We start from the raw sequence: 27,230 nt of genomic DNA, 5'->3' as shown, positions 1-27,230 counted from the left end.
AGGAGTTTGTGGACAGTGGGGGTGACAGACCCACAGATACCAAGACATCCAGCTTGGTTCCAGCCTGCAGCCTCCCAGGAGAGCGAGGGTGAGGAGGGGTGGGAGTGGCGGAGGGCCCTGGGCTGGGTGCAGGGGAGCTGGTGTCTGTGGGCTGTGGCACTCAGCCTCCCCCCATGGCCCTGTCTCCAACACCTCCATTCCCCCCTCACCAGGAGTATCTAAGCAGCACTCTTGCAGCTCTGCGCTCCAACCAGATAATTACCCTGAAGGTTTGTAGGTTCCAGAAGTTCTCCTGGCAGCACTCTGCTAAGAGAACCCCTAGACACAGAGCCCAACATTGCACACCCCCTGGCTCGGGCAGCAGCAGGAGTGGGGCACCAGGGGGTGGGGGGTGGGGAGGTGAAGAGGACCTGCAATGGCCATAGCTAGGCCCCAGGTCCCCAGCTGGATACAAACCCTCCCCAGGTTGCCCCTGGTTCTTAGTGCTCATCCCAGGGGCCTCTGTGAGTTAAGTTACTTCAAAAATAAGAGATGGGTCACTTGCCAACTTTGTTTTTACATGGGTTCTAACCACTTCCTGAAGGAGTGGTTGCTTGGCTTCCATGGGCCGAGGGACCAAGCGACAAGAATTTCCAGAAATGAAAATCACATTAGATAATGTGATTGCAAGAAAATGGTTGAACATGTCGGGAGACATCTTCTTCCAGCCTTTATTTTCCAAGTCCTCCAGCCCCAGGGTGAGACCTCAGTAGCATTTAGCTCGTGCCCACACTGGTCACACCCTCAGCCGGCTCAGCCCCCAGGAGCCCAACTTGGCACTGCCCTTGACCACCCTCCTCAGATTCGCTGACACCAACCTTTCTTTTTCAACCAAAAAAAGAACCCGGAGGTTGCCACACACCAGCCTGGCTTCAAGTACCAATTTAGTTGGCCCTGTGGCTCCCGAACAGAGCCTCTGAGTCTACTACCCCTGTCCACCAACCGGGGCCGGGGGGGCTGACAGTGCAATGTTGGGCCCTGTGCCAGCATGACCACGGAGGGTGGGCCCAGCCCAGGAGGGCCACTCTCCAGTTGGTGTGCAGGAGGTGTTGCTGGACCACACCCCAGGATTCCTCCTTCCCGGGAGTGCTGTGCCGTCCAAGGGCAAGCTCAGCCCTGCACCCCACAAGCTGAGAGCGCGCCTCATCCTCACCTTCCCGCCCGATGCCTCGTGCTCACTAATCTCTCTTCTCTCTTCCTCTCCTCCCCTCCCTCCTGGCCACCTGCCTTCCTGGTGACTCTGCACCTTCTGAACACCTGCGATCTTTGGCCTTTACCCTCTGGCCCTCCAACTCATCTTTCTTGTCAGCTGCTGCCTCTCCTCAATTCAGTGCGACTGGCTCCACCCCCAGTCATTAAAAGACGGACCTTCCAGGTAGACACCTTCCCTTCACCCAGACCAGGTGTGGCTTCCCCAAGCAGCTCAGCAAGTCTCTGGACCCCTGACTGGCCAGCCGGGGCTACAGCCAGAGCCAGGATCTCACTCTACTTTGGTTAAACTAAATAAGACCAAAAACTGGCCCCCTGAATGACTCAGATGTGGGACTCCATAATCCCCGGGCCCAGGCCCGACATCCAAACCACCACTGCTTGTAACAGCCCAACAACAGTCCTCCACCAGCCACCCCTAGCACAGTGTACAGATTTGGTTGTATTTAATGCTCTCAACAGCTTTGCGTGTCAGACCTGATCATCCTTACTTCATGTTGAAGAAATTCATGTTCAGAGACTCTTAGTACATTGTCTAAGGTCACACAGGCAGTCACTTGCAGACACCTAGGTCCTCCACGTCTTACTGTGTTAATTTGGGGCAAGTTACTTAACCTCTCTGTGCCTTTGTTTTCTCATTTGTAAAATGAGGCTACAGTTCCTGCCACCTCGGATTGTTGTTGTATTGACAAAGCACTTGGAGTCATTCCTGGCACGGCTTAAGTGCTATAATTAAAACTGGGGTTCAGACAAGGGAATTTGTGCCCAAGGTCACACAAACAGTGAGAGGCCGGCTTTTCAGACCCCTCACCCAGAGCTCCCCGTCCTTTATATTGGCCCTACGTCCTTTACATTTAGAAATGCACATTGCTTAGCCTCCGATTACTTATAACCTGAGTTTGAAGAGCCAGGGAATTTGCAGAGATAGTAGAGCCCACAACCAAGAGGTAATGCTCTCAAGTACCTTTTCCTTCTTCCTGCCTTGCTAACCCAAGGAAGCAGAATAGAACCAGATTACAAAGAATAAGAGACCACAGAGCCAGGGGCTCCCCCCTGGGCATTACATCACTGCCCGACTTCAGGCTGGGCAGTGGGTGATGGCCACCTGTGCCCCCAGCCTTCCTCACAGGGGTTAACCCCCCCTCCCCAGTGCTGCAGGGAAATTGGCAATGGCAGTGCTCCGAGATGCTCTGAAAGCCTGGAGCCCCCATCTGGCCTGGCTCAGGAGTCAGGAGCCCAGAGGCCTGCATGCTCAGGCACTTGATTGAACAAGGCTGCAAAATCACGCCAATTAACAGCTAAAAATACAGTGGGACACGTGGTACGTGCTACTCGAGCCTGCATATCCCGTTACACCAGCCAAATCCTCGAGAGCTTCCATGTGCTCGCATGCTTGTCCCCCAGCACAGCTATTCAGGGGCCCAGAGCTGCTCAGAGAAGCACCAGGCTCACTGTCACCCCCTCCCGTGCCAGGCCCCCTTCCAGAAGATCAAGCGCTGACTCTCAGCACCCCTATTCACCTCAGCCCCTAACAGCTACCTCGTGGCCTGGCTCACACTGTTATTCACTGGGCTCCAGGCACTGTTGGAAGAATTCTCCATGAATTATCTCTTGTAATCCCACACCCGGCAGTAGAGTCAATAGAGTGCCCTCGTCATCATCCCCACCTCACAGATGAAGAAATTGAGAGGGGCCCAAGCATGCACGCCTCTCTTCAAGAGCAAGGGGCGTGTGTGCCAGACTTCTCTGTGCTGTGCTGACCTAATTTCCAAAGTAGAAGGGGGAAGAAGAATAGGGGCCTGTGGGGTCGCTAGTACTATTCTCTGTCTGGAGAATGAAATTTTATGCTGTCAGCCATCATGGGACAGAAAAAAAAAAGTGCCTGTTTCCTGTCGATAAGTCAGTATTGATTTGACAGGCTCTGTTAGACGCCTAAAAGTTGGTTCTAACATTAATTGAGAGAGGAAGCTTTACCTGAGATCTGATGTCTCAGCAGGTGGAGTTGAAAGTCATTTCCAAAGTTCAGAAGGTTGGACGTGAGCACTTTTTGCTGCTTATTTGGAATGAGGAGGAATATAAATATAGTCTGGAGTTCTGAGTTTGGATCTTGGCTGCCCCCAAGTTCTCCATGTGGCCTTGGCCAGGGCCTCGAATTCTCTGAACCTCAGTTCTCTCTTCTGTTAAATGGGACTTGTGACTCATTTCTGCCCCAGCCACTGGCCCCCCAGGCGGCTTCTCACAGAGTGAGCACAACTAAGCCCCGGGAGCCACCGGCCTTGGATATTCCAGCTAAGGGACAGTCCCAGCGGGTGCTGTTGACACCAGCCAGCTCTCATTCCAAGATTCTATACTCCCCTCCCCTCTGTGGAGATTGTGGCCAGCACGGTCAGCTCCCTTTCCATACAGGGAGGCAGGTGTGACCCAGAGGAGTCTGCGCGCACCCTGAGAAGGGCCAAGGGTGGACTGGAGTGGCCTGGGGCTCCCACTGCCTTTGCTGCCAGCACGCAACCTGGACTCCGTCAAACCCGCCAGGCTGTTCTGCTCTAGTGTGTCTGCAGGAAGGGGCCGTTCTCAAAAGAGAGGTCCCTGGAGAGGCCACTTAGAAAATAACATAATGGCCACAGTCTATATCTAAAGTGATTCAGGCTGGCCCCCCAGCCCCAAGATCTGGGTCACCGTCCCCAAGCTCTGTCCTCCTTCTGAGGGAACATGACGCTGCCCCTCCCAGGCCCTCTGTGTTCCTGGGCTCAGAGCAGTTGACTGAGAAAGGGAGGGCAAAAGAATAACAGTAGCTCCCCCAGACGTGCACAAAGCACTTTACAGTTGCAAAACTGCCAAGCTGAGGACTGCACACTATGCTGTCCTCTGAGGCCAGGCACTGCCCACTTGAGTGACAGAAGCAGGCTGCTGTGGAAAGGATGCGGGCTGGGGACCACGGCACCCAGAGGACTTACACCCAGCCTGAATCAGAGCTCCTTGGCTTCAATGATGCCCCAAATGTGGGTTAGCTCTGCCGGGGCTATCTTTTTTTTTATCAGAAGACACCAATCCAAATTGTTGATATAAAATGTCTTACCCAATTGTCTAGTGCTCCAAACAAGCTTCTGTGGCCTCTGACCCAAAGATCTCATTTGATCCTCGAGCCAGATCAACAGACTGCAAAAATCTGTAGCAGGAAATGAGGAACGATGGTTCCCAATGAACAAGAGTCTTTGGGACTAGCGCACAGAGGGTGGGCCAGAGGCTGAACTCTGGTCCTCTGTGGTCTAGGAGCAGGCTCCAGTCCGGCTGAGGTGACTCACTCACACCTCTGCCACACACACACACACACACACACACACACACACACACACACACACACACACACACACACACACACACACACACACACACACACACACTCTGTCAGGACCAGTTGTTCTCTCAGTGAGTCCTCTCCGAAAGCCCCTTCTCTTGGGGCCCTAACATCTTGGCCATCTCCTGGCTGCCTCCAGTCCCTGCATGTAGTCACCACAGCATCACACATCACGCCACTGCCACCCCCCACCAGAGCCCACAGCGGGGCCTTCACCGGGTGCATGGCGCTGGGGCGGGAACTGAGCCAGGGCCCTGGGGACTCTGTCTAACACTTGTTTCCATGGACCTCAGGGTGAACAGGGCCAGGCCGGCATCCAAGGCCCACCAGGGCCACCAGGCCCCCCTGGACCCAGTGGACCTCTGGGACACCCAGGATTGCCAGGGCCCATAGGGCCCCCCGTAAGTAGCCCCTTCCTCTTGCTACCATTTCCTGCTTCAAGATTTGTCCCAGGAATTCTCTGTCGCATAGGGCCTTCTAGAACCAACGGGAATCTGGGCCCCAGTGAGCAGCAGAAACATGTGGCAAGGTCACTGGAGGTGGGATATACCTGCTGAGGAGCTGCCCACCGCCTAACCCTCACCAGTTATGCTCTGGTTTTGAAATCTCACTTCTAGGCCAGGTCCTCAACTCCAGTCATAGCCTACCAGGGAGACAATCATGACCAGGTTGTCCCTCTCCCAGGCTCAGCAGAGAAAAGCATGAAGAGAAAGCTCCTGGGACCCCCTCTGATGGCTGTGCCCTGGGGCTTAAGAAACCCTGAGCTGGGGGGCGAGGATTCTGAAGGAGTCAGAAGGGGGATGTCTGACTACCCAGCATGCTGACAGACCCCGCGCTCCTCAAACCTCCCCAATGCCTAGTCTGCTGAAGGGACCCTACGTCCCATCTGAGGCCTGGCAGGGGCCACTGCTGAGCGGCCCAGGAGACCAGCAGGCATCCGTCCAGGCAAGGGCACACCGGTTGCAAATGAAACCCAGTGGCTTCTAGCTCACCCATTCTCAAGTCCTGGCCGAGACCTCGAGACCTGACTCTCAGCCCAATGCAGTGTACAAAAGGCCAGCAGAATCACTCAGCAGCCCCCGTTCTTCTTTAGAGAGAATGGCTTCTCCAGCAGAGTCAAGCTAACGTTGGCCGTTATTGCAGAAATAGAGGTGAAGGATAAAAGGTTGTCTAATATTCTTTTCCATGTGGCTTTAAAAAAAAATTCGCCCTTATGACAAAAGTGCCATATATTTATTGTGAGAAATCTGGAACATAGACAAAGAAAACGTTTTAAATTGCCTGTATTCCCATCTCTAGAGTTTACCATTATTAACATTTTTGGTCAACCCTTCCGTTTTTCTACTTAGACAAATTTGTGCATAAAACATTTTCCAGGCTGGTGATGTTCTGAGTGATGTAATAGTTTGTATCCTGTTAGGTTTTGCTTTCATGCCATAAACCATGCCCTTTCCTTCATCAGGAGTCTCCTGTGATACAGACACTAGGGCTGCAGGCCTATCTATTAGGCAGTTAATGAGTTCCCGCTGGTGATATAAATCACTGAACAGAAATGTTTGCACGCATCTCTAACTCTTTCCCTAGAATAGGTTCCCACAGGTTCAGTTGCTAGGTCTGGGATGTCCCTCCAAATAGCCCTTGATGAACACACCTTCCAGGGCTCTGGGCTTCATGTCATGTCTGGGCCCTTTGGCTGTCCATCTGCCAGTACAGGTGTAGGGTTCCCCCATGCTGGTCACAGTTGGGATGGACCAGAGCACCCCACTCAGTCAGAAGGCAGCACAGCAGTGCAAACTCAGACTTTTTTGGGGGCCACTCCCCTGTCCAACAAGAGATTTGAAATATGTCTTTGATTTCACCTCAAGGTCTCAGGGAGGGAGATTAGTCTCACTTCCATGCATTTCTAGATGGGGAAGCAAGAAACCAGAAAAAAAGTGGAAATTAGGGACTTGAACCAAACCAAGCAGCGAAATCCCAAAAAAGAGCTCAAACTTTTCTTCCTCACTGACTGCCCTCTCCCAAATGGACTGGGCTCCCACCCACTGAACCCCAGCCAGGTGGTTTTCTTTGTTAGGCTGTTTATAAAGGAAAAAACCAGAAAGCGTGCTCTTTAAACCAATTGAAACCGACCAGGCTTGGGCATTTTGGTTTCCTCCAGCCCTTGTTTGCCATCCAGACCTACACCCACGACCACGATGGAGCCGGCCTTCCCTTCTTCCCTCACCCCACCCTCTTGGGCTCCCACAGGCCTGGGGCCCACACCAGTTCCCCAAATCTAACTGCCATGGTCACCCCCACCCCACCCAGCCCAGGCAGAAGGAGACAGAGGTCTCTCCCGCAGCTGGCGGAGCCAAAGGCAAAACCAAGGTTGTGCTGGGCAAGGTCAGTTCTCCAGGGAGGGGTCCCAGCTGGGAGGTGGGAGCCCTGGGATCTGAGCCAAACCACACTGTCAATTTAACATGATGCCACTGACTTATTTTCCAGTGGGCAAGCACAACAGAGATGCCCAGGATGCCTACATGGCTCCAAAGAGAGACATGAGCCCACTGTCCCCACGTGCCCTCAGCAGGCTTTAGATACCCTTCCGGGACCCCCTTGTCCTGTTCAGTAGTGTACCTAGAACTCATTACAGGTTTGGGGGGGATTTCTCCCTGTGTGCCAGCCTCTACTATAAATATGATGAACCTCAATCATCTCCACTCACCTCTTGCTTATTTCCACAGGGTTTGCCTGGGCCTCCTGGATCAAAGGTGAGGGACTTTTGGGGTGATGCACTGAGTAGGAGTGGGGGGGGGGTGAGATTTCCCTGTAGGAAGGAAAGGAGTCAGCAGCACAGATTCCTGAGAAGAGCCCAGAGATGACCCACACTTGGCTCACTTCTAGACTCCAGTCCTCTTTAGGAATTGTCCACAAAAGATTGCACCTTTGCATGCCGGGGGCTAAGCAAGTGTGCTTTCTGGCATGGGAGTTATGGTCCCAGCCTCCAAGGAGTTCATCATCTAGTTGGAAACTCAAGGTTGATCCCCAGAACTGTCACAACATCTCAATAAAATAGTGTCTCATAAGGTCTCAGGGCTGGAGGGGCCTTTGGGGACCTCTTGGGAAACCTTACCACAAAGCCATGGCGTCAAACAGATTCTCCCTTTGAAGTTGGGGGCCCTGGAGCTCTGGAAATGAGAAGCTGCAAAACACTGATCCTGCCCAACCATTTTATGATGTGGAAACTAAGAGCCCTGGAGCAAATACTTGTCCAGGTTGACAGAGGGTCATGAAGCTCAGGTCTCCTGGGTCTTGGCCCAGCTGACCCGTCCCACCAGCCCTCTGTCTCTGCAAGGCAAGGACTTGTTCTGAAACAAGGCACAGACTCTGCTGTTGTTCCAGGGATGGCCGGGTGGAGCGGTCAGGGGAGTCTGGAGGAGGAGGGATGGTAATGTGAGAGAATGAATGAGCCAAAGCTTGACACTGGGAAAGCCCTTCTCATGGTCCTCTCTTTATTCCTCCAGGGAGACCCAGGAATCCAGGGCTACCATGGCCGAAAGGTAAAAATGAGAGGGGTGGGTTCCCCAGCAGTAACCCAGTGGGTCTTCCCGCCGTGCAGGGCTCAGTTGCACACACGCCCTAATACACTACCCCTCCAAGAGCCGGAAATGCTTGTGGCTACCTGAACAAGGGTCTGTGTTCAGAACATGGAGACTCAGGGGGCCAGGAACTTGTGCAAATGAGGCCCAAGGAGGGTGTCCTTCACCCTCCTGAGTGACCGTGTCTGTAGGGTCTCACTGCCCCCAGGGGCCTGGATTCCTGGACCCCACTCTGGACAGAGCTCCAGGCCAAGGATGGGAAGGGGGGTAGAAGGGGAGGAGTAGGGTGCTAACTCTGCTCTCTGGCCCCTCACAGGCCAGAGAGAGAGAGAAGAATCCCTGCACAACTGGCCTGGGTGAGGCAGACCCATCTGTTTCCATCACAGAGCAGAATGTGGACACGCGGGAGTGGGTAGGCAGGCCGCTGCCTGGTAGGGGCACGTGGGAAGCCTTCCAGTAGAGACAGCTCTAGCTTGGCCAGTGGGTAGGTGTGTCAGTTCCCTATTGCTGTGTAACAAATCATCCTAAACTTTCCAGCTGAAACAATGTCTTATTTCTCACAATACCATGTACTGGCCAGTGGGCGGCTCGGCTACCCCACCCCCACCACCCAGAGCTGTAGTATTAGATGATGAATGGAAAGACAGGAGGGACCAAGATGGCGTCATCCTCGCGTCTGGGGTTTGCCACTGGCAGGGGGCTGGCTGCCTCCACCTGGCCCCTCATTCTCAGCCAGCCAGATTTCCTTGCAGCCAGGGAGGCCCAGGGCCATGTTTAGAATGGGCAAGGTCCAGTGCACAGGGCTTTTCTAAGGTGTCCACCTGCACCCCGCTTTCGGATATCCAGTTAGTCAAAGCCAAGTCCTGGGAGGACGACACTCGGCCTCCCCTCCTCTTCCTGACCATCATCCCTCCTCTCCTGGCCCCAACCTGCCACCCTCCTTGTAGCAGAGCTGTTGAGGCCATTTTTCACCCACCACTGTTGTCCTGCAGCCAGCAAATTTAAAAGAAAGTGGCATTTTAGACAGGGAAACAATCTGAGCAGAGGGCAGAGTGGTCACTGCATGAACTGTCATAAAAATAATTTGAATAGTAGGCACTGCTTACTGAACACCTTCTATGTGCCAGGCGTCCTGTGTATCAGGCCATCTGCATTCCTTCTCATCTTGACGTGGCTCATGAGACCGAGTCTTTCCTTCTACTTAACCAAGTAAAAACTGAGACTTGTCCAAAGTCTCAGGATTTCTAAGTAGGAATCCAGTGCAGACTTGGTCCTCTTGATGCTACCTGCTGCAAGGGACCCACCCCACCCTCGAGACCCCCCCACAGGGGAGCCTCTGGAACTTTCCAGAAGAAAAGCATCAGGAAGGAAAGGGAAGCCTCAGTCCAGAGAGAGAGAAGCACATTCCTCCGGCTCTGTAATCCGGCAGCTCCCATCACTGCGCTGTTTCATGGGCGCTTGGTGGTGAGACGGTGAGGCCTGAGAGATCTTTAATTAGTTCTGCATAAACTGAGCAGTTTGTGTGGTGTCAGGAAGTGGAAATTATAGCCTGGTGGTTGCCTCCATCCACTCACGCAGCCTCACAAAATTTACTGCCTCCTGCTGCCGGGCAGGGTCGGTTTCCTCATTAGGAGCCAGGCCAGCTCGCTCAGGCTTGAAGGGGCTTCAGGGTGGTAGTGGCTCCCTCGAGCCTGGTCAGTGCCTGGTGGCCATCCGCTTTGTCCTACCACCTGGAATGCCAGGTTCATCGGAAGGCAGCTTGGAGGTCTGTGTCCCGAGGATGGTGAGGCCTCAGCACAGGGCCAGGGCGTCCCACGGATGGACAGGCTTGGTCCTATGAGGGTGGCAATCCTGGGCTTAGATTGTGGGGGCTCATTCAACCCTGGCTGCAGTGATCCTGCATGAAGGCGCCAGCATGGTCCTGCTGACCTGAGCAGCTCAGAGCTGCTGGGGAAGATTCTAGCCCTGGGGTGGGGGTGGGGCGGGTGCATTTCTGCATGACTCCATTGCTTGTGAGTGAAACTACAGAAGGAGCAGGGGCAGCTAAGAGCAAGCTTCTTCGATCACTGGGGCCTTGGCGAGGCCGTCACAGGGCCATCACGAGAGGTTCTCAGGTAGAAGCTGGGTAACTATGGGTCAGGATGTGCTGAGAAGCTTCTACTGCAGATGGAAGGCTGCTTCCAGCTCAGGCAGCAGCAGCCTCCTGGGACAGAGTGGACGTGGGTGCAGGTCTGCTTTGGGAGGCGTCTTGACCTCTGAGACGTGTGGGTCTTTCCTTATCCACCTGCAGGGCTGGTTAGCAGCACCACACGCCAGAGCTCAGGAGGAAGCAGAAGCCTTTCCTTCAATACCCACTTGCTTCCCACCCTTTCTTTCTCCATCAGACAGCCCCCCCAACCCCTGCCCCCCCGCCCCGTGTCCCACCACAAAGGCCTTTCAGGCCTTTCCTCATGGAATCTGGAGGGGCTGCTTGCTCCCTCCCCCTCACTGCCTCTCTCATTAAATCTTTTCAGTGGGTGTTTCCGGAGCCCCCACCCACAAAGCCAACCTGCCTGCAGGTATTCTCACTCTGCTGGACCCTGTTCTGCCACAGTCTCTTCGCCCGATAGAGGCCAGGGGGCAGGCACTGGGGAGCAAAGGTCACCTACCAAGGTCTGGGGGTCACTCCTTAAGGTTAAGCGGCTCTCAGGAGGCTACAGGTGCCTGTCTCAGTACCTAGACCCACTGGGGCAGGGGGCACCCTGACCCCTGGGACCGCCACACGGAACTCTGCTTCCCATCAGAGCTCTGAGATACAGACTGGTGCCCCCAGCTTAGCCAAATTGGATTCATTCCCATTTCACTGGGTTCCTACCAGGGCCCTGGGGTAACAGCTCAAATCGGCCGCTGTGCAGGTAAGCTCAGAGAGGTTAACACCTCGCCCAAGGCCACACAGCTAGCGAAGTCATGCTAGTAGAACAGGAACTAGGTCTCCTGAGTCCAGGCGCAACAGCTGCTTTGTCTCCCCGCCACCCCAGTGCAGGAGTCGAGGCCGCTCAGGAGGTCTCACCCCAAGCCAAGCTAACTGGGCACCCACCCCCAGTTAGCTTAAACCACCCCCGCCTGCGGTTTCTCCGGGCTGGACGGGTTACCCCTTAAGCTGTCTTCTTTTGTCCATCTCTCTTTCCTCTTTCCTCCCCACTCTGCTGTCTGCCTGGTTAAAGGTGCTAAATTCAAGGGCCGCTTGATCACAGATGCTGGGGAGATGGGTTGGCCCTGCTCTACACCCCCGGGAGAGGGGGGCAGTGGGAACACGGAGCAGAGATGAGGCGCCTATGTCCAGGGTATGAGCGGACCTTGGGGAATGGACGGGCCCTTCGTGTGTGCTTTACTTCTCTGTCCGGACCCCTTGATGCACACGCGTGGGGGGCCCCCCTTCAGCAGGGTGGAATGTAACTCAGCAAAGACACGTCCCCGCCAGTGGGGTTTGCTCGTGATTAGTTCCATCCCCCTGTCAGCTGGGGCCGCCTGGCATCCTCTCAAAGGCCATCCAGGGCAGCAGGGCAGGCGCTTCCACAGCCCCTTGAGATCAAAGCCCAGAGCAGCCAGCAGTTCCTCGCTGCCTCCAGCCCTGCTCGGGGCCTGCGCAACTGCTTAGACACTGCAAGTACAGTTGTGGTCCATGTGGTACCTATTTGATCCAAATTTATGACGCCAATCTACTTTAAATATGTTGCGAGACACAAAGTATGTTTAAAACATTACAACCCTGGCTCTCTTTCAAGAGAATTGACAAATATTTTCAGGCTGTGTGTGGATCCCAAAAGCTGGTGAGAGCTTATCTCTAAGTTCAAGGGAGCTGGTCCGCTCGCTGGGCAGTGGGGTACTGTGTGACGCACGTGGCGGTCTGGGTGCTAAGCTTCGGGGCTCGCATGCGGGACCACTGTCCCCTACAAGCTGCAGGTGGGGCCTTTCCAGACCAGAGGCGGTAGGATGAGCATCATGCTCCAGCTGTTTATCACTGCAGTCCCGCCTCCCTGGGGGCCGCAAGGAAGGCGACCCTGGTGGACACCTGCTGTGGAATGATAGCTGCTATGATCACACTGTCTTACTGGGCCCCTTCAGCCTGCCAGGCTGTGGAGAGGGCACTTTGCCTGCCTCGTCTCATTGAATCCTTACAACAACTCTGTGAGGTACGCTTTATTCTTATCCCCGAATTATAGATGAAGAGAGGGTCACAGAGGTGAATCCCCAAAGATTCACAGCTAGTGAAGCCGGGTCTGTCTGATCCCAAAGCCTTGCTCTGAATGACTAACGACCTCTTGGGTCCTGTCAGTACCGGGCAGCCCCCAAATGTCCAGTAGCCCTTTCCCTCTCCTGCCCTATAGCAACAAAGGAGTTGGGGTTTGAGTTGTTTTCTTTATTGTGAAATAAAGGTGGTTCAGGGCTTTCTCTGTGCCTCCCAGGCTCCAGGGAACAGCACCTGGAGTATCTGGGGTTTCTGGTGGGTCACAGTTGAAGATAAAAGGAAGTGGGGTGCTTTGTCATCAGCATTGTTGCCCCAGGAGCTGGGATAGTCCCTGGGCTTCTCACAAAGCCAGGAGAAGGTAGCTTGTCCCTGCCCTTCACCGTAGCTCCTGAGAGCTCCCTGCAGCTTTTTGTCTCCCAGAATGAGAACATCCCTATGCTACTCACAGGGCACAGGGAAGCCTTAGGTGCAGGAGGCTGCAGGGGTCGGAGGTCAGCATTCTTTTTCAGAGCCATGAGATCCCTGTGGAGAACTCCAGACCATTTACAGATCGGGGACCTGAGACATAGGTCCAGATCTGAGGCTTTAGGGGGCCGAGGGGATTGTAACCTTGCCAGTCTGCAGCCCACAGCTTGTGCTGTGTGGGCCCCAATTCCCTGCACTCCACAGATTAATTAGAGCTGACTTTTCTTTTTGGAACTAACTACAAAATCAACCGATCTCAAATCGAGATTACAAGCCAGCCGCCCTTCCAAAGCCCTGGCCTTCAATGGGGTGCCTGACCCCGGTAATTCCCCAGATCACTTCCTGCCTGTCCTAATTACCAGATGACCTGGCATTTCCGAGGCTCCAGTTTTCTCTTGTCTGGAGCTGGCTAGGACTGTTTTCCCGGAAACAGCCCAGTGAACTCTTTAAGAGAGAAAGATGTTAGCCATCCTCACCCAGCTTCTCCAAGGCCAAGGAAGGGCCCCTGGTTCAGACCTGGGCCCGAGCTCCCGGCTGGCCCCCTCCCCAACCCTCCACTCCCTACACACTCAAGCCGGGCCTTCCTCCTCCCCTGCAGAGAACAAAGACTCTGTGTGTGGAGCTGCCTGCAGCCAGGCCCTCCCCACAGAGCCTGGCTGTAGTGGAAGGTTCGGGAGGCCCATTCATCTCCCCTCCTGCTTCTCCAACCGACCTTTGCTTGGCTGGGGAGCTGACCTTGAAGCCCCCCACCTCCCTCCCAGCTGTGTCTTCTTGCCAAGACCCTGCCTCACTTGATCAACAAATAGTAAATCACCAATTAAGAGGCCACCCCCACAGGACAGGAGCACGGCTGGTTTGTGTTCCGAGGAGCCTGGCTCCGTCCTGTCATCTCAGTAAAGGATGGGTCTTCCCACCTGGAAGCAGGGCCAGAATAGAGACCCTATTGATGCCGTGCTGACAGGCAAGACCTGGCCGGAAAGCCAGTGTGTGGGGAGTCAGCCCCGGGCCGGCCTGCGGGCCCATTCGGGTGGCCAGTCTCGTCCACCCGTGCTGACCAGAGCCTCCTCGGCCACAAGGACTGGAATCCACCCCTGCCAGGCCTGCTGTCAGGAATGGTCTTCCACCACCAGGATGGTGGGCCAGCCCACTCTGGGCGGCTCCCGCCTGCTTCCATACTCTTTGCACCTGGGCCACTGTCCCAGCTGCAAGATGACCCAGATCCGATGGCTGAGACCCCAGTGGGGGAGCCTTTGGGCACCCCCTCTGAGAGGACAAGAGAAGGCAGAGGTCAAGAGAATAAGCTGGTCCCTTGTGCTGGAACAGACTGTGAGTTCTGTGCTGTCCAGGCAGAGGACAGCAGTGAGTTCGTAAGTTTAAAAATTCAGCACAAATCCAAAGTTAAGCCTGTTAAATAGGAACACATTTTTTTTAAGATTTGTTTTTTATATAATAGTTTATTTTTACATATTTCTGTGCATTTTTCCATCTCAATTGCAATCCCCGTGGGCTTCCCATCACCAGATCACCCTGAGCCATCACCATAGTCCAGTGCATTTCCCTCCCCCCACTGTTTTTGATCCCATTCCCCACTCCACCTCCACATAATGTCTCTGGTATAGAGCTGTGCATCATTATCATTATTTTCTCGCCTGTAAATAGGAACACTTTTAGGAGGGAGATGGGGGAGGAGGAGCCCCAAGATGTTCTCTTGCAAAGCTTCCCCACTAGGAAAAACTAGCAGTACGCCTTGTCCTCTAGCAACAGCCACCAAAAGCACACACACACATACACCCACATGCACAGAGACACACTCACAGGCACCCACATATGCACACACAGAGCACATGCACTCACACATGCAGCTATATATGCACAGAGAGACATGCACATGCACTCACACATGCAGTCACGTATGTACACACATACACTCACACACGCACTCACGTGTGCACACAGACAAGCACATACACTCACATACAGTCATAGGGGTGCACAGACACGCACATAAACTCACATGTGCGGCCTTGTATGTACACAGACAAGCGCATACACTTGTATGTGCAGCCATGTGTGTGCACAGACAAGCACATGCGCGCACACATGTAATCATGTATGCACACAGGCTGGCACATACACTCACGCATGCAACATACTCACTCACAAACACACTCTCTCCCCTTGCCGACAGCCACCCCAGAGTCCTTGATAATGACTCTTGCTCCTCTTCCTCTTTACCCACCATGCGGGAGATCAAGGCTCTCTGATGGAAGACCAGTCCCTGGTGCAGAGGTCAGCAGGGGCCTTTGAGACAAGCCCTCGAGAAAGAGACTAATGAGAGTGGAATGAGCCTGCAGGGTGGGGTCAGTCAGGGGCTCCCTGCTTCCTGCCCAGCCAAGGGGTGGGCGTAAAGGAGGCTCAGAGATGGGATTAAGGAAGCCTGAGTCATTTGCAGAACTAAGAGACTTGACCCAGAGGGGAGGCAAGGGCGAAGGTCAGCCTCCCTAATGAGAAGGGCTGTCTCCTGAGGAGGCTGTGAGGGCCCGGATGACCCTTGAGAGCAGGGCTTCTGTGTCTTTACATATAAACCGACTTGGGCAGAAGGCAGGCCCATCAGCCCAAAAGCCTCTCTCTCTGGGTTTCCCTTTGCGCTCACTCATGTGGCAACTGGAGACAGAAGTGCCAAGACTGAGGTGAAGCAGTCTCTGTGCCCCTCCCCTGCTGAGCACCCCAGCTGCAGGGGAAGGAGGGGAAAGCTGGGACACTTCCTAGAGCAGCATTTGTACATAGAGGAAACGCTCCTTTCCCAGTGGCACTTTTGTTCTAGAACGGCCCACAGAGCCAGGGACACCCCTCCAGCCTCAGCCTCTCCCTCTTGAGCGCCTGACAAGGAGCGCACCGGTGATTAGGACATACCTGGCCTAACCTCACTTTGCAGACCAGGATCCTGAAACCGGACAGGGAAAGTGACTTATCTGGGACCACACAGCCTCTCTTGACGCCCAGCCTGATTCCCCAAAATGGAGGTAGGCAGAGGAGGTCAGGGGCACTGGAGTAAAGCTGAGGGGAAGAAGACTGACAGTCAGGGACTCCAGAGCGGGACTTCCACTTTTGCTCCCAACCCAAGGGGCTCTCGCTGGTGACCGCCCCGGAAACTAGTGTCCTTAAGGCTGAGTCAACTGGCCAGCCTGTTCGGGATGTTAGCAGAAGGCCCTGTTCCAGAAGAACGAGGAACAGAAGCCCCAAGGAGCTCTCCCGAGGATGGGGCTTTGAGACTTTTGTGGCCACAGTTGCTGACTTCAGGCGAGGTCTCATGGCGCCCTCTGCTGGCTGCACAGCAGACCTGCGCTCTCAGGCGCGGCTGGCCCAGTTCTCCCTGGGGCCTGTGGTTGAAGACTGGGTCCCTAGAGGAACTGCCCTTACACACCAACCCTTTAATGCCCTTGGAACCCAACCCTGGGGGGTAGCGTCAACCTTCAGAGAGGCTTAATGGGAGCAAATGGAACATCAGTCCATCTGATACTGATGTTGGCCTAAACAACAGGCACCTAGGCTCTGGCAGACAAAAGCCTGGGTTCACATTCCTGCTCTGCATGCTCTTGGCAATTATATCTGGCCTCTCTGAGCCACAGTTTGAAACCCTGTGAAACTCCCACATTGGAGGGGATACTTGGAGATTGAATGAGGAGGGGTGGCTATCCTGTGCCAGACACACCACTGCAAACGCAGTGAACGGCCCTTCCCTCCTCTGCTCTGCCCCGCAATGGGGGTTCCCCAAATTTGGTGACTGGGACAGACCTGGGGCACCAGTTTTGTTTACCGGGGTACTTCTGAGTTCATCTCCAGCACTTCTCCCTATTGTTCAGGGGCCTTGGTGAGTCAGAGTGAGGAAGGGCTCCTGCATTTTGGAGCTAAAAATGTTGGACTTTGGGCAGAATTCAGAAATTTGACAGTCAATGGAGGTGAAACCCTCTTAGGCAAACCTGAATCTGTGCGTCCAGACTGCAATGCACAGTTCCCCCAGTCTCCACCCTTTACCGCCCCCCCCCCAACACACACACACATAAACACTGGGTTATAGGCCACAGCTACAATTCTCAGAGAGACGGTATTTGGCCAGGCACTTATCTGAGGAAATGGCAGGAGACACAGAACCACGAATGCAGGTAATGCCTTCAGCGAAACAGGTACGGGTGTCGGGACGCTGAGTGATGAGCCCAGGAGGGGTCCGGGGTGGGATGCCCCACCCAGGAGCCTGGGCCCTTTGCCGCAGCCAGTGCTGGATAGTTTTGAAGGAACGTGTTACCCCAGCCTTGAGAAGCTCCCCAGTGCCGGCCTGGAGGCCCTACTAGAGGGGAGACATCAGAAGCAGCGCTAGCTTTGGTGAGCAGAAAAGAACTAGAGTTTCTGCAAGATGACAGAGAAGGGGCAAGACTGCCTGAAAAGGTGGGGAGAAGGGGAGTTTCAGTCAACCAGGCCTGGTCGGGGGTCTCTCTACCCCTACTCTGTGGACTAAGGCCCCGCAGGTCTGCCTCTTTCTGGATTCCCTTTTCTTCTCTCATCTGTGGCTTGGATCCTCTTGAGTTCACATAGCCAAAGTGGCCATCCTGCTGCTGGTGACAACACGGTCCTTGCAGTTCGTCATGGACACTTCCGGGTCAAACCTTCCTGCTGACATCTGCACAAACCAGGCTCTGAGAGCAAGACCGAAGCCCTGAGTTTGGTTCTCTTCTCATTGTTCCTCTTGTCTCTTCCTTCAGGGAGAACGTGGCATGCCAGGAATGCCAGGCAAACACGGAGCGAAGGTACCTGCCTCCCACCATATTGGGGTGCTGAGTAGGTGGGTGGGAAGCTGGGGGAGCACAACTGTGCACACAGAGCCCCTTCCTAGGTGCCACTGTGCAGAGCCCAGCACCCCCTTCCCTGGCAGGGGAGGGGGAGGGGTGAGGGCAAGCAGAAGGAAGCAGTCCATCATCTAACATGTGACATCTCGCCAAGGGGAGGCTGGGAGTCTGGCCATTTCCTCTGTGCACCCCCTGGCTGCAAAAAGCCTCCCTGCCTTTCTTCTCTCTGCCAGGGGGCTCCTGGAATCGCTGTGGCTGGGATGAAGGTCAGTGGAACACCGCTGCCTTGAGGGGCAGGATGAGGGACACGGAGAAAGGAGGGAGCTGGGGCTTCAGGGGCTCAGTGGGGTGTTGGCAGGACCAAGGAGGGAGCAGGCAGGACGGGACACCTCTCTTAAAGCAGTATTTCTGCCACACATACAACTGGAACAGATGTTTACCTTGCAAGTAAGTAGCTCAGGTTGCTTTAGTGGCAGCACTCACCAACGCATTAGAATGGCCAACGCTTTCGGCAGCTACATGATTGCAAAGCACCAGAGACACGAGCAGGAGTCAATCTCCTAAACTCTCCTAAACTGGCTGGCAGGCAGGCAATAGGAACACCCCGGAGCACATATGTTCGGTGTGGCTCACATCTGGGTCTGCTCTCAGCGGGCAAAGCAAATGACCATTCTTTCCTCTTCTGCCTCCTGGTACCTCCCTGACCCTCACACCTGCACCCCTCACCCAGGGGTGACATAAGGAACCCGCTGAGGCTCAGTGCTAAGGAGGCCTCATTTGGCCTGGGACCGAAGGCCTAGGGAAAGGCCTGGATGCCACTCGCCAGAGGCTTCACCTTCCCCCAGAGCACCTTGCACGTTTGCACACACTACCCACCCACCCCCGCCCCACCCCACCCCCATACACGCACACCTCTCTCCTCCTTACCCCCACCTCCAGCTCTTATTTCTTTACCTGAGTCTTCTTCTTTTCCACACAGGGTGAGCCAGGGACCCCAGGAGCCAAGGTACTGATATAGAGGAAATGTTCTGGGCTGCAGGGTGCATGAGGTGTGGGGTGGAGGTGGGAGAACCTACTCTTGATCCCCAGATGCTGGCCTGGGCTGGGGGGCCTGCCTGAGCAGAGGGCCCGCCAAGGGGCTTGGGGCCAGGATGTACTGCAAGCCCCACGCCCCCACCCTGGCCTGGACCTCTGGCCAAAACTCGCACACCGGCCCCTGTGGGCAGTGACTGTCGTTCCCTGTATGTTTAGGGCTCTTGTTCCCTCTCGTCAAGGACAGTAAGAGGCGTGACATGAAAAGGTGTCTGTCCTCAAATACATTGGAGAAATACAGGTTTTTAAATGTTACACAGTTGTGGTTTGTTTTTGTTTTTTTTTTTTTTTTTTTTAACTACAGCCTTTCTCAGAGCCTTTCGATGCTAAATGTACCCTGGAAAGCTCTAGAAAGGCTAGACCTTGTGCAGCATTTCCAAACCTTTTTTGACCAGGCAATCCTTTCTTGAAGAAGGGCATCTCGTGGGACTAGTATTCTGGAGATTCTGGCCCAGGACACCTGCCAACCCAGCCCTCCCAGACACTCTTCCCATGCCTTTCTCTTCTTGTCCCCAAGGGAAACTCAGGAACAGCAGGGAAGCCCGGGCCCCCACATTTGATGGGAAAGAGGGAGCGGGGCTAGAATATCGTGTCTTTGATGTGTTCCCCCTTCATCCCAGCCTCACAGTACCCCTCCGGGGACCACCTCAAGGCTGGTGAGCCGCCTGTGTCCTCAGGAAGGGCAAGTCCTGGAGGCCTGGCAAAGCTTCAGAGCACACCCTTCCTGGGGAAGGCCTTGGCTTCCCAGGAGGAGAGCCTGGAGAGAGAAGGCCTCCCCTCTATTCTCTCTAGGGCCACAAGCCCCCTCTCCCTTTAACGCCTGTTATAGAGGTGCCCTAGCTAAGGTGCCTCCAGGCATAGCCCAGGCAAGGCAGGACCTCGCTTCCCTCTCCTCACCTGGCCCTTATCTGGCCTCTGCACCTTCCTCTCTCAGCTCTGGCCACTTGTCATCCAGCTCCTATCCAAGGGCAGGTGGCAAGGAGGTGACTTCCTAAGGGGTGGTGTGACCTCCTTTGTCTTCCTGGAAAGCTCACAACCCCAGGACCCTTGGCTTATATTATTCCATAAGAGAACCACAACCCCTTAGTCATGGAGAGTGGAGTCTGTTGTGCTGACCTGGTGGGGTGTTCGTGGGGGGACTCTCCTGCCATGGGCCCCTGTGTGAATGCAAAGGGACATCTTTGAGGCACGGACAGCAGAGGACAGGAGACTTGGCTGAGCAAGAGCTCGTCCAGTCACTGAGCAGCAACAAAAATGGTCTCAGGAGTCTCTGCGGGGCTTTGAGTGGGGGGTCAGAGGACGGGGAAGTTGCAGAAAGAGAGAGAGCGTACTCTGTCGGTGGGACTGTTGTCTTCACAGATGTCTTGGACAGCCAGCGCCTAAACCTTAACCCCAAACTGTCTGCATTTTCCCTGCAGGGTGAGAAGGGGGCCGCTGGTCCCCCCGGACTGCTCGGCCTCCTGGGGCAGAAGGTAGGTATTGCGGGCTCTGAACGGCGGGTCCTGTGGAAAGGCTTCTGTCCATTCCCACCCACCTTCCTGGCCCTTCACAACCACACCGGCCCCAGCCCCTGGGAACACGGCCAGATTCTGTTTGAGGGTGGGGGTCAAAGAATATGCATGGAAGAACTGGACTGGCCAAAAGAGGCTTCACAGTCAAAGAATTTTCAGTAGTTGTGACCTGGTCAGATCTCGTTAAACTGGCTATGAAAAACGTGCTTCATTAAAAAACAAAGACAGGCCCTCCCTGGTGGCGCAGAGGGTTAAAGCACTAAGAAGCCTAAGCCACTTTCGAATGAGTTTGATTTCCACCTGCCCAGAGGTGACCACATGGTGGTGCAGACCTCTCCTGACCCGCCCGCTGCTCCCCTCAGCCGTGTACTGCATCGATCTGCCTGTTCTGCTCCCCACTCTGTCTCTGGTGAATCCTCTCACCCTCTGCATTTCTGGTCTGTACGCCAATTCTGTATGAATAAATCTTTAAAAAAAAAAAAAAAAAGCAAAGACAAAAACACCTTGAGGTCACATAAGTTTGGGGAGAGCTGCCTCGAAGAACAGGCTAGCCGCTGGGTGGGGGCGTCACCCAGACCTCAGCCTGCCAGAAGCTCTCTGCATCCATCACTGAAGGCACGCAGGCACAGTGATGTTTCACTCAGTTTGTTTTGTTTTGTTTTTTTAAGATTTATTTATTTGTGCATACAGAACTGGGATACAGGCCAGAGTACAGAGTTGGTGAGAGGCTTCACCAGAGACAGAGTGGGGAGCAGAACAGGCAGATCAACAAAGTACACTGCTGAGGGGAGCAGCGGGCGGGTCAGGAGAGGTCTGCCGCGCCATGTGGTCACCTCCGGGGCAGGCGGGAATCGAACTCATGCGGAAGCGGCTTTAGCTTCTCAGTGCTGTGCTTTAACCCGCTGCGCCACCAGGGAGGGCCACACTCCACATTTCTTAACATCATTTGGCCCCCCGGGCCCTTTTTTGACACATTTCACATATTCCCAAGCCCACTGAAGGAGGGTTCTATGGAACACGCTTTGAGAAAGTGCTCCAGTCCCGGGTGGATGGATCTCTTGTTTCAGCTCTAACCCTGTTCCCCTTCAGTAGCGTCGTCCCTCCTCAGTCCCAGGGCTGCATCAGGCTGGACAGGCTTCTGAAGGACTCTGGACCCCAGCCACCCTGTGCCACAGTCCCTGCCACAGTCAGCCTAGACTGTGGGGTCTGCTGCCCTCAAGACTTTGAACTGTGAGAGAAGAGAAGGGAGAGTCGCCTCCCTCCCGAGCTAGGTAGACCCCTGATGGTGACACTACCTTCCACCCCCAGGGAGAAAAAGGCGATGCCGGCAACTCCATTGGAGGAGGCAGAGGAGAGCCCGGGCCCCCAGGGCTCCCTGGGCCCCCAGGGCCGAAGGTGAGTCTTTGCTGGGATGTTCAAGGGAGATGTTGCCTGTGGCTTTTATCCTCAGCCCACCCTCGGGTGCCTATGCCTTTATCAAGGCTCCTTTGCTTTATCAAGTCTTCTGTTCTAGATGGTTTTTCCAGTGAGTTCTAGAAAGGTCATTTGGAATGAGCTGCCAAGTAGCAGCTTTGTTTGATGACCCAGGAGCCTGTTTCCCTGAGGGGCAGGTAGCTGAAAGGTAAGAGTCAGGGCAGGATGGTTGCAGGGCTCAGGACAACCAGAAGACCTGCTCGTCCAGGCCCTAGACAGGCCACAGGGTGGTGAGCTCGCGCTGCTCACAGTGAAGCGGGGAGCTGCAGTGAGGGCACGCTTGGGGCTACAAATGGGACCTCCCCAAGTCTGCTGCTCTGCACGAAAACTGCAGTGCTGGGTGTGGGCTAGCCAACGCAGATGCCTCCGGGGGTGCAAGTGAAGGGGCTCCTTGGTAGCATTTAAGGGAAGGACTAACTGTACCACATGGTGAAGCAGTGCATGCATTCATCATTCTCTTATCTGTCAGGGCGGCACAGAAAAACTGCCCTCAGCCTGCTCACAGCTCGCAGACAACACGTCTGGCATCTACTGGCCAGATCGAGACTATGTAGTGGAGGGAACCACAAGGAACCCCCAGAGACAGGCAGGATGACTGCTGGGACTAGAACCTCCCTAGCATGAGCCCCCCCCCCCCAACTTTGCCAAAGGCAGCCCTGCCCAGACATCTCGTGCTAGAGCATGTCCTCCTCACCCCACAGGGCACGTCCTGGCTCTTGATTTGGGATTGAGAAATCCCCAAACACCTAGTCACTATTTCTCTGCTTTCTGGGACAAAGGAGGGGAAAGTCAGGAGACGGCTCCCCAACTCACCGCCTCTCTCCAGGTGCAGCCAGAGAGTGGAGTGAGGGACAGGTGTGGAGTAGGCCTCCTCCCCCTGCACCTCAGGTCCTGGGGCTCAGGAGCCCCTCTTCTCAAGCCCAGGGCCCCCTCCTCCCCTCTTGTCCCTCAGGGGTGCCCACGCCAGTGTCCCGGGCTCCAAAATGACCTCCTCAGGGTCAGAGCTGATGACTGTCCTTAGTTGGGGGCTGCTACAGAAATAGGCACGTGTGACTTGGGCACCAAGACCAGACAGCGTGGAGTGGACACCAGCCATGGGGCAGAACTCAGAGAAAGAAGAGGGTAGACAGGGAGGCTTCCAGGAGGAGGTGAGATCAGCGCTGGGCCCAACAGAGAGTAGGAGGGGTCAGGTAGGGGTGAGTAGCAGAAGCCCGCGGGGAAAGAGACGGCCAAAGAGGCTTACTACCCAGCACAGCAATGGCAGCATCATCGCTTGCCCCTCATAGCCACCCTGCACGCCCTCCTCCTATCTCTCTCCTTGTCCAGGGAGAAGCTGGTCTCTGTGGCCAGGCTGGTCCCCCAGGACAGCAAGGACAAAAGGTATGGAGGCCCCAGACCCAAGAGCCGCAGAATGACGGTCAGCTTGGGAGTCTAAGGCCCTGGCTCCTTGCCTTCTAACTGGCTTGGGTTTTAGAGAAACTTCTGAGGAGGCAGTGATGTAAAGGCTGCCCAGGGACGGCCCCTTGGCCTGCAGTGTGACCCAGGTTGCCTGGGGCTCCCACTTCTCTCCAGGGGGTCCCCATTGAAAGGTCCAGTCAGCGTGGCTATGGCCCCTGCCGGGAAATACAATGGGCAGAGGGAGGGCGATGGCCTGGACCTCCAGGTTGGCGGGCTGCAGGTCATCAGGAGGTAAGTTCCATGGAAGGTCTTGCTTTCCCTTCATATTTACTTTCTACCTTGATTTTTAAAATTGTCTTTGATCTCCAATGAGAACTATGGTGAGCCCGTGGCCCCCTCTCTGGCCCCCAGCACAGGCTTGGGTAGTCAATCTCCATGTCCCTAGTTTTAGCCTCACTTAATGCCAGTTTTGTCATGCAACAGGGGGAGCCTGGAGCAACTGGAGAGCAGGGACCAGCCGGCCCCAAGGTATGTGCAGCTCTCACCTGGGTGGCAGCACCGTGTCTCACCCCTCTGCGGTCACAGTGTGAAACGAGCTGACCTGGGATCTCCCTGGGGAGGGGGCATTCTGGTCCCAGGAAGAGGAGCTTCCTGTGACAGCACAGTCCTGGTGGATGTGGTGTGTCTTGTCTAGAGTTGTCACACAGTGTCTTCTCTATTCTTGAACCGGGCAGCCCCTGAGAATACGTGGGAGCCCCCGCAGGCCCACCTTGCTGCTCTGAATCCACGCGTGTGAACCCACGTGTGTGCAGCCACAGGCACGGGAGTTGCCCACGGTCCTCAGCTCCCCCTGGTCCACCCTGGGCTGAGAGTTCCCTTGTCTTGCAGGGCCCCAAGGGAGAGCCAGGGAAAGGAGAGCTGGTAGATTACAATGGCAACATCACATCCTCGCAGGTATGTGAGCGTCAACTCAGAGACTGTGGATGAGGAGGTGCTCGGAGCCTCGGGGCTCAGCACCAAGGCCCAGGTGGCCCAGATGGGCTTCAACACCCCATTAGTGTCCCCGAGGCTGGGCCGGCCACTGCACAGAGCTTCCAGAGAGTAGCTCTCTTGCTTTCTCCCACTAGCCTCCCACCATGCGGCCTCCAGGCAATGCCCTCTCATTTCACCTCCGGTAGCCTGCTCTGGGGCCCCAGCTGGCTTGCTTTCCTGCCCTGGTACCTGACAGTCCCCTCTGGGCCACCCTGGCACCCTGCTGGCCCCTCCAGGGTTCCTGGGCTTCTTTCCTTCAGGGCTCACACTCCTCTTTCACACTGTAAATGTATCCTCTTAAAACATCTCCCTTTGTGTCAAGTTCCTCACGTTTCGAGTTCATAGGGTCTCCACCCCCCAGCTCATAAGAGCAGGACTTCGCTCCTGGGCACTCCCACATCTGGGGCTGCCTCATCCTTGCTGTGGGGGTATGGGGATACGCTGTCCTGGGGGCTCTAGGGTGAGCAGCAGGCCTGGTGTCTAGCCAGTAGCTCCCCACCCCCAGTTATGACAACAGAATTGTCTCCAACATCAGCAAGTGTCCCCTGGGGGGCAAAATCGCCCCAGGTTGAGGACCACTCCTTAAAGGACACTTTATACTTGTGTGAAACCACTGACAAGGAGATCAACTCTGTTTTATTTTCTGCATGGGTCTAAATTTTGTGATACAGCATTTGTCTAAAGTGGGGCACATGAGAACCTCGGAATGACACAGAGCAAGGGAGGGTCCCTAGTCAGTGGACAGAGAATTAGAGGTGTTGCTTCTCACCCTCTTTGAAAAAGCGGGGGGAAGGCTGCGGTCCCTTTTAGGGTGTCCAGGGCCTGAGGACAGTCTCGGGGCAGCCTTCGGTAGGATGTGGGGCGTTCTCTGTGCAGTGATTCTGAACCTGTGGGAGAGGTAGCACAGTGAGCCTGGGAGGCGTGAGCCCACCTAAGAGGGTCGGCCTCTGCTGTGCTCCTTCGAGGTGGGGGGCTCCCAGGCTGCATGGGCGACCCCTCTGATGGCTCTTCATTTGATTACATGATGTTGATTTTGCAGGAGATCCGAATGATGGCGTTGATGGTAAGGAAGCCTTCTTCCTGCTTTCCATGGGCCCTGGGCTGAGGGCTGTGGGGGGCAGCCTGGAAGCAAGGACTGGAGAGGTGGCCTCCAGGGAGCAGGCACTGGGCTCCTGGGCTGGACGGAGGCCGCAGTGCTGGGCAGAGGGCGAGGCCAGCCTGAGCAGGGCCTCACAGGGCCGCCCGTGCCGTAGGTCCCGGATGTTTTCTGGAGGGGCTCGCCACCACTTTTGCTGTGTACCCGCCTCGTGGTGTCCATGTACAGCAGGGCTGTCCAGGAAACAGGCATAAGGGAGGGGGTTTCCGTGTTTCTCCTTTTCTCAACGTTCATCTAATAAAGTGCAGAAACCTAAAAAAATCAGCAGCATTCTCATTTCCCCTTTTCCTAGAAATCAGCTTCATGCTCTGTACTTAGAAACCAGTGAATTTCAAACCTGGATTTTATGTATTTGCCTACCAGTGATTGGCCCTTGGTAAATATTTGTAGCTAAAATGACTATCACCAGGTTTAGCTTCCAGGTGGAGAAGAGGAGGAAGATCTTTAAAGTCTTAATTACTGGAATTTCATTCTACTTAATATTTTTCACTGCCAAGAGCCACAAAATAATTTAGGAGGACACAAATGCAGAATCAAACCCTAATCAGATGATGCCCCACCCAGAAAATGGTATTAATGATGTGATTATGCAATCAATGAATTTCATTTGTGGACATTAAAATATATTATTTGAAATAGCTATTTAATGAAACACTTTCCTGGAAATGTTTTTTTTTTTCTTTTTAAATTAACTGTGAGATATAATGTGCATACAATAACATTTTAAGGGTGTAGTTTGATGAGTTTTGACAAATGTATATACCTGTGTATCCACCACACCAGTTACCCAAAACGTTCCTTCATGTGCTTTAGGAGTCTGTCCCACACCTACCCCTACCCCAGGCCACTGCTGATCTGCTTTCTGGCCCCATAGATTATATTGGTCTTTTCTAGAATTTCATAGAAATGAAATCACATGCCCCTGTCTGATTTCATGAGTTTAGGCTTCATTTATGGTGTGGCATGGAGGATGATAGTCATTTTAACTACAAATATTTACTGAGGGCCAGTCATTGGCTTCCTTTTTCACTGCTGAGTAGTAGTCCATTGTGGCTGTACCAGCCTTTCAGCTATTGATGAACATTTGAGTTGATTCCCAGAGACATCTGTAGGTCACTTTTAGGGGAGGTCAGGCTCGTCTTTTTGGAGAGGAAGGAGTCCCTTGATGCCATCAGTAGGGAATGCTCCCAGGGGTCCTACCACTCACTTGAACCCAAACACACTCTGTGCTTCCCTGCTTTACATGTGGGCCAGTCCCCTGCACTGATAAAATGTTTGAAAATGACTGATCTCTCTAAGCCAATATCCACAGACACCCCTCTGGCCAGAGGTCACTCCTCCTTGGTCAGGAAGATCCTTCACACATTTTTCTTTCCTCTCTTAGGGGCCCCCTGGTCTTCCTGGGCAAATCGGCCCACCCGGAGCTCCAGGGAACCCAGGCCAGAAGGTAACCCTTGTCTTGAAAGGAAGAAGCAGAACTACCAGGGCTCTGTATATATGGGACCCCCAGACACCCCCCGCCCTGTGACCCTCTCATCTCAGCACCACCCTCATACTACAACAGACAGGTGGCAGGGCTCCCAGTTTCTCCCAGTGCTCCAAGGCTCTGCAGACACTGCCCATATCACAGCGCTGCCACCTTAGCCCTGCCTTCTTCCCTTGTTATCTTTGGCTCCTGTAATTCACAGGCTATGATGATGTGGTGGACCCCAAGTCTAGATGAGCCTCTCCATCTAGCCAGACCCACAGTAGGGACCCCATCTAGCCAGACCCACAGCAGGGACCCCATCTAGCCAGACCCATAGCAGGGACCTCATCTAGCAGGGACCTCATCTAGCCAGACCCACAGCAGG

General features: G+C 54.6%; 1 protein-coding gene across 3 annotated transcripts in view; it reads left to right on the top strand.

Annotated features, from left to right (window-relative positions):
* COL13A1 (collagen, type XIII, alpha 1) overlaps window positions 1–27,230 on the top strand; it is a 142,341-nt gene that overhangs the window by 88,505 nt on the left and 26,606 nt on the right. For all 3 annotated transcript variants that reach the window (XM_012723486.1, XM_012723485.1, XM_012723483.1), the window contains 14 exons: window positions 1,349–1,414; window positions 4,897–5,004; window positions 7,327–7,353; window positions 8,107–8,142; window positions 17,632–17,676; window positions 17,949–17,981; window positions 18,695–18,721; window positions 20,226–20,279; window positions 21,627–21,713; window positions 23,118–23,171; window positions 23,673–23,717; window positions 24,078–24,143; window positions 25,261–25,284; window positions 26,762–26,824. In XM_012723486.1, the coding sequence (XP_012578940.1) occupies window positions 1,349–1,414; window positions 4,897–5,004; window positions 7,327–7,353; window positions 8,107–8,142; window positions 17,632–17,676; window positions 17,949–17,981; window positions 18,695–18,721; window positions 20,226–20,279; window positions 21,627–21,713; window positions 23,118–23,171; window positions 23,673–23,717; window positions 24,078–24,143; window positions 25,261–25,284; window positions 26,762–26,824 (735 nt within the window). The remainder of the gene's footprint in view (window positions 1–1,348; window positions 1,415–4,896; window positions 5,005–7,326; window positions 7,354–8,106; window positions 8,143–17,631; window positions 17,677–17,948; window positions 17,982–18,694; window positions 18,722–20,225; window positions 20,280–21,626; window positions 21,714–23,117; window positions 23,172–23,672; window positions 23,718–24,077; window positions 24,144–25,260; window positions 25,285–26,761; window positions 26,825–27,230) is intronic.

Source organism: Condylura cristata, unplaced genomic scaffold (assembly GCF_000260355.1).
Source record: "Condylura cristata isolate star-nosed mole 26May11 unplaced genomic scaffold, ConCri1.0 scaffold00011, whole genome shotgun sequence".
Lineage (NCBI taxonomy): Eukaryota > Metazoa > Chordata > Mammalia > Eulipotyphla > Talpidae > Condylura > Condylura cristata.
The sequence above is the reverse complement of the archived record's forward strand: the minus strand, read 5'-3'. Positions and strand labels throughout refer to the sequence as shown.